Below are 16,863 nucleotides of genomic sequence, written 5' to 3'. Positions count from 1 at the left end.
ACCTATCCAAACGTATCTCTCCTTACGAACCATTCAGAATGCTAAGATCTTCTGGGGAGGCCCTGTTCTCGCTCCCGCCTTCCTCACAGATGCGGTTGGCGGGACGAGAGACAGGGCCTTCTCGGTGCCCCCTCGACTGTGGAACACCCTGCCTAGAGAGATAAGATCAGCCCCCTCCCTCCTGTCCTTTCGAAGAATGGTAAAAACCTGGCTTTTTTTTAACAGGCCTTCCCAAATATGGCATAGAGATATGATATTATGGACAATTGACAATGCAACTGGACAATGATTTGAGCTGGAGATGCGTTAACAATGTTTTTAAATGCTGTGTATGATTTTTATGTTTTTATATTGCCGTTAGTATTTTAAAGTATTTATCATTATTTTAATTTGTTGTAACTGTACCGGCATCAAATTGTTGCCTATTGTTAACCGCTCCGAGTCACCCCTAGGCTGAGAGGGGCAGTATATAAATGTAGTAAATAAATAAATAAATATATTAACACACAGGTGGCCCGTAGCTATTTTCTGCCTCATCATTGCAATTTAAGCAGAACTCCCCATGAAAGCATACTAAAGGCTCTCTTCTACCTCTGCTCTATACAGGACAAAAAAAATCCCAATAAAATATGTGATAAAAATGCCAGGCACTCTACCTCATGCAGCTGGCAAAGAAACAATGTCTTACGTAGAATACTGCTTGCTGCTTTCAATATAAGCAATAATTTCAACGTTCTGTTTTCCTCCCAGGGCTAAATTTGGCATAACCACAAAACCATGAAATACAGCTTTAATAACACAAGCAATTTCTAAAACTAACAAACATATAATATAACCATCACCGTGCCACAATCTAGACCAAAACATGTTCCATGTTTAAACTTGTAGACACAGAGCTAGGTGTTACACATTACAAGAGTATCACAGTCTTGACAGATGAAATGGAAGAAAATGCTGAAGGGTTTCAGAGCAAGAGAAAATTCCATGGCAGTGTCACTGCCATGGAAAAAGCACGGTTTCTCATGGTTACTCAGCAAAGTCTCCCAATGTTGCAAATAAAAAAAAAGAAAGAAAGAAAGAAAAAGAAAAAGAAAGAAAGAAAGAAGAAGCCTTGAAGTTGATCTTAATCTTAATGCAGTCCTATATGTACGTAATGCAGTATAAGTACTAAAGATAGAAATGTAGAGATAGACAGATAGATAGATGATGGATGGGTAGATGATAATAATAATAATAATAATAATAATAATAATAATAATAGTAATGCTTTATTTATATTCCACTCCCTCTCCCCAAAGGGACTCAAAGCAGCTTACAACAAAGAAAATAGAAACAAATAATAATAAACACAAACACAGACAACAAAAACTCAATAACAATAAAATAAGCAAAGTAAACACAAAACACATATAACTCTAAAAATGGCAACTATAATCAAATAATTATAAAATAAAGTGCATAGATAGATTAAAAAGGAAAAACAGACAGCTGTTTCAGTTGGCAAATAGGAAAAGGGTTACCTTTTAAAAATATTTAGAGATATAAATGTACGCAGAGTAGGATCCAATGATCTACTGATGGAAAATCCCCCAAAGCAAGCGATCAGATAATGGAGATGGAACTATGGCACTGCAGTAGACTCACCACTTTTATAGGGGCTAGAACCGAAAGACCCCTACAAAAGTAGGAAAAGACCCTATTTTTTACTGGAAAGAGCATCTCTCTAGGCATCTTTAGGTCCCCCAAAGAATCTAAGATTGACTTCTATTGCAAGTTCACCAGAGAATCATGATTGGGGGGGGGGGGGGGGGGTCTTAGAGACTCCAAGAACATGATCACTCTAGAAGTCTCTAGATATTATATTATGGTCAATTTTCAAGGGAGATTTCTCACAGAGTCATGTTGGAAGATGTAGATATTCCTAGTTTTTTTAATTGTGTTAAGAGCAACTTGACATGATAAAAGTCGCTTCTGGTGTAAGAGAATTGGCCGTCTGCAGGGACGTTGCCCAGGGGGACGCCCTGATGTTTTACTATCCTGTGGAAGGCTTCCCTCATGTCCCCATATGGAAAGCTGGAGCTGACAGATGGGAGTTCACCCCATCTCATGGATTTGAACCACCAACGTTCAAGGTTTAACCCATTGTACCACTGCACCTCTAGCGTGAACATATTAATCAAATATATGAATAATCAAATCAACATAACTTAAACCCACCAATGTGGAGGGCCAGCTATAGTTAACATCCATTAAGGAACTGTCTGCTTCATAATTTTCATAGGATCTCTAAATGCAATTGCAATATGCAAATGGAATTTAAATAATAAAGGAAAGGTTAAAATATAAGCCCACAACTCATTCAGCAGATATATACCAAGAATAACGTCAATGTTAGTATATTTACACAATGAAAACGCATCCTTTGAAAAGCTTTTAATTGTGCATCTAAATGGGAGGTGGGCAACTTTTGTTGTTTTTGAGCTGAAATTCCAATAATCCCTTACCACTGATTAAGTTTAGTAAGACTAATGTCGTTAAAGGCCAAAAATAACTGGCAGGCTACAGCTGTCCAGCCTTGGCTTAAACAGACCAGGATTTGTGACTTACAATGAATGTGGAGTACCAATAAAAACACTATCATTTGCATTCGTCTCATACCTTTAATATAGTCCTGTTGCAAGATCTACTACTAGAGTACATCATATAATATGTACATGTAGGATAAGACCATCCCTCACACATTTCAAACTGAATCTATACAGAGCTTTTAAAAAGTCGGAAACAGCACACTGCATTTAGCTCAACCCTAATTAGCTACCTGTGAAATTCCAAGAATGTTGCAATTACATGTCTAATACCAATAATTATGACAGTTCTACATTCTGAACCAACAGAAATTTTCAATCTGTCTTCAAGGGGAATCCTCACATGGAAGATTATAGGAGTCCAGTTGGGAATGCACTCAAGATGTGTAAGTGGTCTCCTTTCAAGAAAGACAGGCAGATGATGTATTAGAGCCATTTACAAGCACCAATGACTATGACTTCTATCAACAAGTAGACCTAGATCCACAGCAGTAAAATCCCATGTTTGTTTGTTTGTTTTTCCCAAAGCGGGTAAAATAACCATCCAGAACACATCTTTCTACCTCTTTTCTGGGAAAGAAGGCCCACCTGCTATGAGCAACCATACCATGTTTGGATGAAGTACCAATGTATTCCCTCAGCCACTGACCTCAAGCAATCATTTAAAGACAAAGCTGCCACAGCTAGTTCAGGTAGAAAAGCAATACCATATATACTTGTTCCAGAGATGTGATGGTGCCATTGTAAAATAGTTTCTCCAAGTTCCATTCTAACTGATGGTTTCAAAAGACATCAAAGTTTCCAGCAGAAACAACAGAGACATGTTCCTATTTTCAGTTTCCAGTGAAGATAATCTGCAAAGGTAGTCAATACTGTCTCTGTCCTAAAACTAGGTTTGAAGTAAGATCGAAAGAGATCTGTCAGTTCTTATACAAGAACCCCTGGAGCTGGTATATTATTAAAATGCTAAACTAAATGCACAAAAATGCTGCATCCTAACCTATGCCCTCATAATCCTGTCTAACAAATTATTATTGCAAACAACTAAATATGGACATACTGGTAGTTCTTTGAGATAGTTTGCTACTGCTCCTCTGGTGCATCTAACAAGCTATAGTGGCCCCAGCGGTAAAGACGTAGCTTACATTTTGCTACACTGTAGTGGCATAGTAACCGGAAAATTTTCACTGCTGAAGTACTATTCTGCTTTCTCAAAAGTGAACTCTGTGGCATTCAACAGGATTTGCTCCCAAGGAAATATATACCAGCAGTATATATTTCCATTGAGAAGCAGCAGTATGGTTTTCCATTGCTTTAAGGAACTATCTGCTTCTGCAACACCATCAGGAACTGTAATATAGTTCAGTTTATTTGATGCTTAGATCATGGGCAAATAGGTAAATACATGAACACCAGATTACCAAATACAATATAAAATACACAATAAAATCCTATAAATCATTAAAATGCTACATGTATTGATGGCAAGATGCACCTTTAAAATACTACATACTGTATGGACTCACACCTACGTAATTAAAAACCAGGTAAAACCAAATAGAAACAGCATTATTAAAACTACATAAACAGCCACTATTAGTTAAAAGCATCCCCAGCACAGTCGACTGCAATATCAGAGATTAGTTTTGCCCAGATTTTCCGTGCTGCCAGGGCAAAAAGAAGCTTCCACCACCATGGACAGCAATCTTTGGGCACTCACAGATAAGGAACTACTGATATAACCCCCTCAAACATTGGTCCAGACAGCAAACATTTAAGCAGCACACGCTCATTCTGTCAGGTGGATTTCTCTGCTGACTATAACTTTATTTACTAAAATATTTTATCCTGCCCTATATCATGGGATTTCAGGGATCCATACAAGTAAAATCAATACAAACAGAACAGAGAGTTAAAGAGAATAAAAATAAACCATTAAAAACAATTTAAACATTTATAAATCAAAGGTATGTTGAGAATTTCTCCAATAACAAAAAATAAAAATACTTCTAAAAGAAATAGTACTTAAAAGGAGAGATGCCTCGAAGAAATGTTGTTAGATTCAAAGTCTCCAAGATTTAAGAAATTATAAAAAATGTCTGTGGGTAAATAATTTTTTAAATCTTGAAGTCTTGGAATCTAATCATTTTTGGTAAGACTAAATTTATCTCATTTGAGGACAGAGCCATTAAACCATTCGCTCCTTTACAGCATATTTGACCATTATACATTGATTCTAGTATCAGAGTTGTAAGATTCCTGAATAGATATTGCATATAGCCTTTATGGGATCTCCAAAATAATTGAAATCAGATCTCTGCATCAGATCTACTACTATAGGCTACTATCCTGGAAGAAGAGGTCCAGGCCCCTGCTCAGGTTGGGGTGTAGGGTGAAATTCACTTGGTTCCTCAAGATCTCTTGAGTCTTTGTGGGGAGGGAGAAACACACAGTCAACTGCCACCAAAACTGACTGCTCATCTGCTCGAATTCACTGGTTGATTCCAAATGCTGTAACACCATCTCAAGTGATGCACCCCATGGCAATCAATCTAGGTGAGTCAGAAGATGTTCAGGAACTGCTCTTAGAAGTAGAGGAGCTGGTAGAAATCGCAAGAGCTGCTCATCAAGGCAATGGAAGGCACTGCTATTATTCCTCTTTTGTTTTCCCCTCCTGGGCAACTGAAGCTCCAATGGGATGATTGCCTCTGCGTCTCTTTTTTCCAGCCCACACTGACATCCTAAGTCTTGTGTCTTACCAATGGCTTATTGATATACCACCTCTCTGCCTGCCCACCCTCTTTTGTCCTTCCTCCCACTTGCTACCAGTACTGTGTCCCTTAACTCAACCAAGGTCTCAATTTCTTTACTTGGGCCCTAGTTCTGCTCTCTTTTGCAGAAATGGCAGACCCTCTAAAAATCTCTATCATTTTGTCATAAAGAATTGTTTGTAAATGTCATTACTATTTTATTTGAAGTAATGTTTCAGAGTATATCCAGAACTTTTGACAAATAATTCTTTTATCAACAAAGACAAAAAGCACAGTGCCAGGCCTCAACAATCTGTACCAGCCTCTCTAACTCTCAGAAACCTTTCTAAAGGAATGGCATGCTACTATAAATCATGCAAACATTTCTACTCATATATTTCAGAGTTTCAGTCTGCAATTGTCACACGTTTTGTGGTTACTTCAATCTGGTTTTCTAAACAATGCTATTAATAGATGAGACATCTGTGACACACATTGCAAGAAGAGAGCAACTCAGTGAAGAATAAGTCCTGCTGGAAATAGCAATCTTCAAACCTCCACTAGTTATTTGTTATGTATATAATTCAGATTGCTTACTGTATTGTATATGTGTATATTGGTATGCAGTTTTCCTTAACTCTATGTTGTGGGAGGAGCTGCAGACCATGTGACCACATCTGGGACTGTTCAGACTCTGACTCCATTTATAGATGTTTGTAGAAACAGAATGCTTTAGAGATGCCATTAGACTCTCAGACTAAAAACTATCAGATCTGGGATTGTTCAGGACTCAGACTCCATTTTAGTTCTCAGACTCCATTGGACTTTCAGACTAGACAGAGATTCTATAAACTCTCAGACCAGAGAGATGCTTTAGGCTATGGACTGTTAAGATTCTAAGAAAGATGCTCTGAGTTACCTATACAGAGAAACTACTTCAAATCCTATTTGTAACTGGATTGATACGCAATGTACCTGTATGCTGAATACATGAAGTTTGTGAATAAACCAACTATGTTACTTTTAAAGAAGTCTGCTTATTTTGTCTCTTGAGAGCATGATTTAAACCAATATGTTTTAAGGGAGAGTAGATGCTTTTTGGGCGACTGAAAAAACACTTATGAAACTCTGCTGTGTGTGTGTGTGTGTGTGTTTTGTCCATTGGCACATCATTCTTCCTAACAGTTCAAAGAGATATCTAGGTTTATCGGTTTAACAGCTGAGAAACCCAATTGCCTTGCATGAATGCTGGTGGATATTTACTAGAGCTGGGCGGTTTCGCTTCGTTAATTCGTAATTCGTTAAAAATTCGTTTTTTTTATAACGAAGCGATAACGAACCATTCTGAAGCAACTTAAAAATGAAACAAATTTTTAAATTCGTTTCGTAAATGCTTCGGATTCGTTATGTATTCGTTTCGTTATCGGTTTGAAGTCGTTTCGTTATTATTTCCGCATGTCTGGGGCAAGTTTTATCGTTGTTTTTTGTTTAATTAGTGAAAAAAAATTATAATATCACACCAACAGTCAACAACAGAGGGAGAGGGAAGCTTCAGAAGTTCCCCCTGTCCCATTTAGAGGTTTTTTAGCGTATTGCGCGGTCGCGTCCGCCATTAACGAATCGATTCGTTATTGTTTCGTATTTGTTTCGTAATTTTTTTAACATTTACGAAATTTCGTAAATATCGAACTTTTTAAAAGAAAAATTTCGGAATTCTTTTAAATATCAAAACGCAAAAAACCCCAAAAAACGAATCGATTTTAGAAACAAATTTTTCCGTTGTTACCCAGGCCTATTTACCACTAAGGAGAAGGTTGACTCAAGTGGGTTTTTAATTCTTCTCAAGGAGATTCCTGATTTTTCCAAAAGGTTATGAATGCCATTTTCCAAAAGGTTATGGAGATTTCCATTTCCCAAAAGGTCCTTTTTAAGAGGACAATTAAACTATGATTTGCAGGCTGAGAGGGAAGAAGAAAAATATTCAACAAGGAAAGGTAAACTGATTTCTGGGACCACAGGTTAAGGTTACGGGTGTCATCACTGAAGTTTACACATCACGCATAAAAATATGACATGTTAGTTGTATGGTTCAAGACAGAGGTGGACAATTCATGACCCTCAGCCTAATTCCAAAAGTTCTTCATACATGATTGGTAAAGTTCTCTGTAAGTATGATCTTTTACTTCCTCAACAGCTTGCTAAGAAAAGGGTGAGGGAAGGGGATAAGCAGAGTGGTAATAAAAAGAAAGAATAAAAAAGTAAAATCGCTCACTGCTGGCTTCAGCTCTGCCCACAACAAAAATGCAGCCCCAAACAGATTGCCTTCAATTAAACAAAATCTTCACTAGAAAAAGAAAAAGAAGATGTTGCCCATTCTTGGCTAGGAGAATCATTTCATCTTTGGAAAAAAAAACAGAAGTTAGACAGTATGCTAGGATAGGAACTGGAACTTCTAGCATCCCTCTTCATCCATGCCTAGGTCTGATGGAATCTGCAGTCCAAAAATATACAGAAAGGCACAGGTTGCCCATTTCCGTAACAGACATTCACAGACTGGTGTGAGACTATGGGTGTCTCTTCCTTCGACACGTGAAGGGCAGCAAGTGTGAAGTAACATTGTGGCTGACCCAGGATGCCTAAACAACAAAGCATTTGAGGTTCATGTTTGGTACTGCAACTGTAAGACATGTCACTCTTGATGGAGATCATATTTTTCAGCATCAAAAATAAGCCAAAATTGTTACTACTTTCAAGGAAAATATTATGCTTATGAATCTTCAGGTGAATAAATGATGGAATGGGACAAGGTAAAGAATGTGTTGCTAAGGTTAGGGAGTTGGAGTGGGAATTGGGAGGCAGAAGTTCCCACGGAAAGGTGAAACTTGCCACTGACCTTGGGTCAAACCTTCTTTTCCAACTTGTTATATCTCAGAGTTGTGCAGACAAAATAATGCAGAGGAAAGCTATATACTTGAGCTCACTGGAGGAAAGGCAGGATATAAAATAACTAATCATTGCTACTTCAACCAGAGAAGTCAGCCATAGCAGAGCACCTGATGAACCAACCTGGGCACAACATATTATTTCAGACCACAGAAATGCTGGACCACTCTAACAACCAACATGTCAGACTACACAGAGAAGCCATTGAAATACACAAGAATATAGACAATTTCAACAGAAAGGAGGAAACAATGAAAATGAACAAAATCTGGCTACCAGTATTTAAAAAAACTCTAAAATTACAACAGCAAAACAACAGAGAGGAAACAAACAAGGACATCTAATCTCCTCTCAACAAAAAATTGCTCCAGGCACTAACAAGCCACACCAAACAATTGCCAGGCCATCAAATGCTAATCAAGGTGGTCAGTTGAAACATTCACACCTAGCTCCAGCAGACAAGAGTCCTTTGTCCCACCTTGGTCATTCCACAGATATATAAACCCTTTTTCCTAGTTCCAACAGACCTCTCTACCTCTGAGGATGCTTGCCATAGATGCAGGTGAAACTTCAGGAGAGAATGCTTGCCATATAGCCCCAAAAAACCTACAACAACCCAACTAATCATTGCATGATAAATGTAACGAAACAAGTTATTTATTTCTGTAGTAAAGGATGGCTCAAAGGGATAGCCACTTGAGATGTTAGCTTTAATATGGAGACACAACCACAAAAGCTACATTCACACTGTGATAATGGTTTGTTGTTCCTTGGTAGTATGTGCATACCATGGAGCTCTTTGTGAAGATGCTATTCATTTTTACACAGTAACAAAGAGAGGTTGTCAAAACTGTCTTTTCTGTCCATGACATGTCCTCGAAATTTTGCTCCTTTCAAAGAAGATAATGTATTATACTCTTTTGTTATGTATATTTGCTATCATTTCCTATTACACTATGTAACAAAATGTGGAAAAGTTCCTGTTTTGAAAGTGTTATTTCCTGTTTAATTGTGTGGTAGTTACTTTGAAAGTTACTTTGAAATTTTGTTTTTGTGGCTGCCACCAACTATGTTGAGACTCTGAGATAGTCATTGAAAAACTATAGCAAAATGTGGTGCAGGTTCCTGCAAACCAAAGTTTTTGCAGTTTAATAATTTTCCATGTTTTTTTTTAAAAAAAATAGAATCAATTAGGAAATGGCATTTATAACCCAGGGGCAAAAATCATGTTACATAGTGTTATCTTTCTATGTTAACTTGGAACATTTACTGGAACCTGATCACAATTCACACCTTGAAGCACTTCACAGCTACACAGTATTCTGTTGCAGGTAATGCTGCTCTTGCCAACAGTGCATTCATTTCCTAGCAGACAACAAGCTTGCTCCCTCCCCCCTATGACTTTTCCATACATATTTATGGCCATGTAAAAATATGTGAGGGGAAGTCATAGGGAGGAGGGAGCAAGCTTGTTTTCTGCTGCCCTGGAGACTAGGATGTGGAACAATGGCTTCAAACTACAGGAAAGGAGATTCCACCTGAACATTGGGAAGAACTTCCTGACTGTGTGAGAGAGCTGTTCAGCAGTGGAACTCTCTGCCTCGGACCATGGTGGGGGCTCCTTCTTTGGAGGCTTTTAAACAGAAGCTGGATGGCCATGTGTTGGGTAGTGTTTTGAATGTGAATTTCCTGTTTCTTTGCAGAGGGTTGGACTGGATGGCCCATGAGATCTCTTCCAACTCTATGATTCTATTATTCTCAGACCACCACTTCTTTTTCTTATAGGTAAAGGTATTCCCCTGACATTAAGTCCAGTTGTGTCTGACTCTGGGGGTTTGTGCTCATTTCCATTTCTAAGCTGAAAAGCCGGCATTGTCCATAGACACCTCCAAGGCCATGTGGCTGGCATGACTGCATGGAGTGCCATTCCTTCCCACTGGAGCGGTACCTATTGATCTACTCACATTTGCATGGTTTCAAACTGCTAGGCTGGCAGAAGCTGGGGCTAACAGGAGGAGCTCATCCTGCTCCCCGGATTCAAACCAGCTATTTTTCAGTCATCAAGTTCAACAGCTCAGCAGTTTAACCCACTGCAACACCGGGGGCTCCTCTTTTTGCGCATGAAAAAATCAAACCCACACCAATATTTCCTCAAACTGCTACTATATCCAGGTTTACTAAAAAATAAGTTCCAGAGAGTTGAAAAAGAGGACTTTCTCACGCATTCAAATACATCTCCTGATTTATCTCCACCTCACTATTGTCATCTATCTTGGTGATCTCGAGATGGAAATGCAGGAATCCTGTTTCACTTGTTTATCAGACAAGAATGAATTCAACACCCTTACAATAAGTTAAACTATTTTCATGACTGTGCCTGCAGAATTAAATTTTACAGAAAAATATTTTTTACCATTTCCCTCAGTCAGATTTCCAACACATCAGCATTTCTATAGTAACTAGAGACAAGCCGGAAAAACCCACTGTTTTGCAAAGCATTAAAAGTATCACGCAGCTCCATCAGTTAATAAAAAGAACAACAACAATATTTTTATGGGCGAGTACACTATAAAGTACTAATTCTGACCATGATGTATCACCAAGCGATGAGTAACCTGCACACCATGGTGATGATTAAGGCACATGAACAGAGGCGCCTTGAAAGCCTTTGTAGTACTGACAGTTTCAATGTGGCCAGTTCAAGAATGAAACAGGACACAATTTTTTCCTGTTACAATATGTAACAAAACATTGGCTTCACTGCAACAGTGGCAGAACTGCAAGAACCTCTTCCTGTTGTTATTTCATAGGAGGGGAAAGACACATGAATTGCTACTTTTGCCATATCTTTTTTTGGGAAGATCCCTGTTAGTAGCATGCCACACAGTCCCACCTTTATAAAGTAGTATTTTAAAAAAATATTTAAATATGCAGCTGTCCCAGTTGTCTGAAAGGGTTTCCCCCTTGAGGTTAACGTATCCACAGTGACAAGATTTGTTCCCTCTGCGAGGCCTGTCAGCACCGTGGCAGCCTCTCACCTTGTGAAGCGCATTCAAGGAATACTCTTGATGCATCCAGACAACGGGGGAAACCCATCTCCATGATGAAAGGTGACAAGTGGCATGAAATCCTCCTCCCCCCCTCTCTCCTGATCCTATCCCTTCCGCAAATGACTGCAGGCTTACCCTCCACACACCAGAAACTAACAGCCTCCCTAGTTTTCTGGGCCAGCTCACAAATGGAAAAACAGTGTGTATTTTATGAACTGGAAGAGTGAGAGGAAGGAGGGAGGGATGGAAAGGGAGGCCATCGCTACCTATCCGACTGCATTGGAAATCCTATACATTTATCATAATTTGAAAGGCATTTTTGTGGGTTCATTGTTGAATACAGCTGGCCCTCTGTCTCCATGGATTCCTGAAAATAGGAATTACTAAACAGTCTTATTTTCTTTCTGAGGAGCATCTATACTGCCATAAATACAGATTATCTGCTTTGAGCTGGATTCTATGGCAGTGTAGACTCATATAATCCTATTCAAAGCAGAAAATCTGGATTATCTGCTTTGATAATCTGAATTATATGACAGTGGAGAATGGGCCTTAGTCTGCTGCTGCATAGCCAAATTTATTATAGAAAGTCACCCAGCTGAGAGATCTCTTCATCTCACAAAATAGGGTCCCTTGCCATGGCGATGAATTTATCTAAGGGCCCTTCCACACAGCCCTATATCCCGGAATATCAAGGCAGAAAATCCCACATCTGCTTTGAACTGGGTTATCTGAGTCCACACTCAGATAATGTGGATTTTCTGCCTTTATATTCTGGGATATAGGGCTATGTGGAAGGGCCCTAAGGGTGTTGGGTGGTTTCTGGGCTGTATGGCTGTGTTCTAGCAGCATTTTCTTCCTGACATTTCTCCTGCATCTGTGGGTCCCTCCACACAGCCATATAACCCAGAATATCAAGGCGGATAATCCACAATATCATTGCAATAGCTGCAATAGCTGACATAGGTCCCTTCCAGACAGGCCCTATATCCCAAGATCTGATCCCAGGTTTTCTGTTTATCCAGATTATCTGGCAGTGGGGACACACATAATCCAGTTTAATGTAGAAAACCTGGGATCAGATTCTGAGATATAGGGTCTGTCTGGAAGGGCCCATAGTAAAAATGACCATAGTGGAAGCTGCCAAAATGTGGTAGCCCACAGGAAAAGCTTAAGGCACGAGATGAATTTGATACTTCAGATCCCTTCTATACAATGGCCTAGTCAAAGAATAGCACCAAACCTTGGTGATTACCAAGGGCCTACTGTCAATCCTTTCCTGTTGAAACAGGGCCTATGGTGCCTTTTCTTGTCCTGCAGATATCTCAGGGGGGGAAAGGTTTCAACCCCCCCTGAATGTTTTTTTCTGGCTATGGGCCTGCTAGAAGGTGTCTGGAGCATCTATGAATTGGGGTATCTGTGGTGGGTGGATACCCCAATCCAGAGATGCTCCAGATGCCTTCTAGACAATGGCCTAGTCAAAGAATAGGACCAAACCCTGGTGGTTACCAAGGGCCTACTGTCAATCCTTTCCTGTCCAAACAGGAAAGGGCCTATGGTGCCTTTTCTTGTCCTGCAGATATCTCAGGGGGGAAAAGGTTTCAACCCCTCCTGAATGTTTTTTCTGGCTATGGGCCCGCTAGAAGGTGTCTGGAGCATCTATGGATCGGGGGATGTGTGGTGGGTGGATACCCAAATCTGTAGATACTCCAGAACCATTCTAGACAATGGCTTAGTCAAAGAATAGGACCAAACTTTGGTGGTTACTAAGGGCCTACTGTCAATCCTTTCCTATCCAAACAGGAAAGGGCCTATGGTACCTTTTGTTGGCCTGCAGAGGGGAAAGGTTTCAATCCCTACCGAATGTTTTTCTGGCTACAGGCCTGCTAGAAGGTGTCTGGAGCATCTACAGATTGGGGTATCTGTGGTGAGTGAATACCCAAATCTGTAGATGCTCCAGGCACCTTCAAGACAATGGCTGGTCAAAGAATAGGACCAAACCCTGGTGGTTACCAAAGGCCTGCTTGTCAATCCTTTCCTGTCCAAACAGGAAAGGGCCTATGGTGCCCTTTCTTGGCCTGCAGATATCTCGGGGAGGGGGGGGGGGAGTTTCAACCCCTTCTGAATGTTTTTTCTGGCTACAGGCCTGCTAGAAGGTATCTGGAGCATCTACAGATTGGGGTATCTGTGGTGAGTGGATACCCATATCTGTAGATGCTCCAGATCCCTTCAAGACAATGGCTTAGTCAAAAAATAGGACCAAACCTTGGTGGTTACCAAGGCCCTACTGTCAATAGTAGGGCCTTTTCTTGACTATGGTGCCTTTTCTTGGCCTGCAGATATCTCTTTATATGCAGATAAAGACTATGGTGCCTTTTCTTGGCCTGCAGATATCTCAGGGCGCGCGGGGGGGGGGGGGGGTTCAACCCCTCCTGAATGTTTTTTCTGGCTATGGGCCTACTAGAAGGTGTCTGGAGCATCTACGGATTGGGGTATCTGTGGTGGGTGTTGTATCTGTTGTCTAGATCTTTTCTAGACAATGGCTTAGTCAAAGAATAGGACCAAGCCTTACCAAGGGCTTACTGTCCATCCTTTCCTGTCGAAACAGGAAAGGGCCTATGGTGCCCTTTGTGGCCTGCAGGGGGGAAAAGTTTCCTACCTAATGTTTTTCTGGCTATGGGCCTGCTAGAAGGTTTCCGAAGCACCTATGGATTGGGCTACCCAAATCTGTAGATGCTCCAGATCCCTCTAGACAATGGCCTAGTCAAAGAACAGCATGAAACCCTGGTGGTTACCAAAGGCCTACTGTCCTGTATGGACAGGAAAGGACCTACGGTGCCTTTTCTTGGCTTGCAGATATCTCGGGGGGGGGGGGGGGGGAGAGTTTCAACCCCTCCTGAATGTTTTTTTCTGGCTACAGGCCTGCTAGGTGTCTGGAGCATCTACGGATTGGGGTATCTGTGGTGGGTGGATACTCAAATCCATAGATGCTCCAGATTCCTTCAAGACAATAGCTTAGTCGAAGAATAGGACCAAACCTTGGTGGTTACCGTCAATCCTTTCCTGTCCAAACAGGAAAGGGTCTATGTTGCCCTTTCTTGGCTTGCAGATATCTGGGGGGGGGGGGGGGGTAGTTTCAACCCCTCCTGAATGTTTTTTCTGGCTACAGGTGTGCTAGAAGGTGTCTGGAGCATCTACGGATTGGGGTATCTGTGGTGGGTGGATACCCAAATCTGTAGATGCTCCAAATCGCTTCAAGACAATAACTTAGTCCTTGGTGGTTACGAAGGGCCTACTGTCAATCCTTTTCTGTCCAAACAGAAAAGGGTCTATAGTGCCCTTTCTTGGCTTGCAGTTGGATGACAAACAAACAAAAAAACACCCAAGATTTCCCTTGGATGTGTATGTGGGTGTGTGCATCTTTCTCCCGCCTCCAACCTACCTGTCCCAAAAGCTTTGGCCACCAGCCAGGCGAGATTGCAGGCGATCTTGGCCCGGGCGAAGTCGTAGTGGTCGAAGGGCTTGATGGCTGGGACAATGAACGTCTTCCGCAGCTCCTTGGCCTCCACAGCATCCCCCATTGTCCTCCCACTTCCCTCAGGAGAGAGAGAGATCTATAGATAGAGCTGTTTCCCCGCAAAATGGTCTATTTTACATGATGCCAGGCCCAAAGAATGCCCAGATTTGCCTGAATGGAAGAGGAATCCCCTCAGCACAGGAATGTGTCCTCTTTGAGTCCTTCCTCCCTTTCTCCAGGCGCTTTGTCTCGCTTGGCTTTCCAAGAAAACAAAACGCGGTCTTTCCTGACAGCTCCTTCCTTTCCTGCCTTCCCAAACCCTGAAGGGAGGCGGCTGGGCTTTTCCTGCAGGAGCCAAGGCGGGGAGACGTCCCAGCTCTCCAGACCGGCTCCCCGGGCGAAACCAACGCCGCTCGCGGGGGTGGCGCTGGCTCCTCCTCTGCTGCTTCTCCTAGGGTTCGGCTCCCAATGAGCCTCCTCCTCCCCCTCTTTTTCAACTTGGTCTCTTCCACGGCTCTCCTCCTTTCCTTCTCGCGCCTGCCGCACTGGACTGGGAACACAGGAGCAGGGGCAGCCGGCGCAAAGGGCGCATGCGCACGCTTGGCTTGGGCTCCCCCCTATCGCGAGCGGCGTTTTGGGAGGAGCCGCCCGGGAAGAGGAGGCGGTGGGCGCGATGGGCGAAACCAAAGGAAAAGGAAAGGGGGAGTCAGGGTAGTAGTTTCCTCTCGGCAATGCCATAGGCGCCTAGAGAAACTATCACCACCACCACCATCATCATCATCATCAACATCCGACAGCGAGGGAAGCCCGTCTAGAGCCGATGCGTCAGAAGGGACGCCGCTTTCATTTTCCTGGGATTTGGGTGTTATTGTATATTTATCGTGTGGTTGTGTTTTTCAGGCTGTACAGTAGCATTCTCTCCTGACGTTTCACCTGCATCTATGCTGGCATCTTCAGAGGTTTGTTTAGATACTTTGATTGTGCTTTTCCTGCATGGCAGAGAGTTGGACTAGATGTCCCTTGAGGTCTCTTCCAACTCTATTATTATTTCATCCTAAGAGGTTTGATTTTTTAAAAAGCCAATGGGATTTTGGCTTGCATCAATCAAGTAAAGACTTTCTGTATATATTTCAGATTTCAATATTAATATCAAAAATACGTAGTATGATTTTACATAGGATTTGTGCTACATTAGAACAGTCAAGACAAATATCACTTAAGTAAAATCAACATTAAATATTAAATAACCAGAAAAATAAAATAAGGTGTAAACACTAAACTAATCTGCGAATCTGCTATTGCAACACATCCAATGAAGTGGTTTAAAACGAGTATAAAAAAAAGATTAGGACTAAGTATGTTCCAGTCTATTTGGAATGAAGCTCATTCCAGAAGCGTGTTGAGGAATTAGTCCAAGAGTCTAGATCCAGGGAAGTCACGCCGTTCAGCAGTGGAACTCTCTGCCCCGGAGTGTGGTGGAGACTCCTTCTTTGGAAGCTTTTAAACAGAGGCTGGATGGCCATCTGTCAGGGGTGATTTGAATGCAATATTCCTGCTTCTTGCAAGGGGTTGGACTGGATGGCCCATGAGGTTTCTTCCAACTCTTTGATTCCATGATTCTATGCTACCCCTCTATTCTGCCTTGGTTAGACCACACCTGGAATATTGTGTCCAATTCTGGGCACCACATCTGAAGGGAGATGTTGACATGCAGGAACGTGTCCAGAGGAGGGTGACTAAAATGATCAAGGGTCTGGAGAACAAGCTCTATGAGGAGTGGTGTAGCGAGGGAGAGAGACTATTTCCTCTTTAAAAACCTCTTTGCTACCTTATACTGATTCAGTTTCTTCTTTTATATTGGCTGGGACTTTCTGTGTACTGTTAAGCCTTTGTACTTTATATCACAGGCAATGAAACACTCTTGTGTATAACAAAGTATCACAGTTTATTTATAACATCTGGTTCCAACGCTTGTGGTTATATTTGTATTTTTGTTGCAATCTTGAGGCTTACAGTCA

General features: G+C 41.4%; 1 protein-coding gene across 4 annotated transcripts in view; it reads right to left on the bottom strand.

The window, feature by feature from the left end:
• The window catches only part of CAMSAP2 (calmodulin regulated spectrin associated protein family member 2), a 137,013-nt gene extending 121,585 nt beyond the window's left edge, over nt 1–15,428 (bottom strand). For all 4 annotated transcript variants that reach the window (XM_067467569.1, XM_067467571.1, XM_067467570.1 and 1 more), the window contains exon 1: nt 14,771–15,428. In XM_067467569.1, the coding sequence (XP_067323670.1) occupies nt 14,771–14,909 (139 nt within the window). In that variant the 5' untranslated portion in view covers nt 14,910–15,428. The remainder of the gene's footprint in view (nt 1–14,770) is intronic.
• Nucleotides 15,429–16,863: the final 1,435 nt, after the last annotated feature.

The sequence above is a fragment of the Anolis sagrei genome, chromosome 4, assembly GCF_037176765.1.
Source record: "Anolis sagrei isolate rAnoSag1 chromosome 4, rAnoSag1.mat, whole genome shotgun sequence".
Lineage (NCBI taxonomy): Eukaryota > Metazoa > Chordata > Lepidosauria > Squamata > Dactyloidae > Anolis > Anolis sagrei.
The sequence above is the reverse complement of the archived record's forward strand: the minus strand, read 5'-3'. Positions and strand labels throughout refer to the sequence as shown.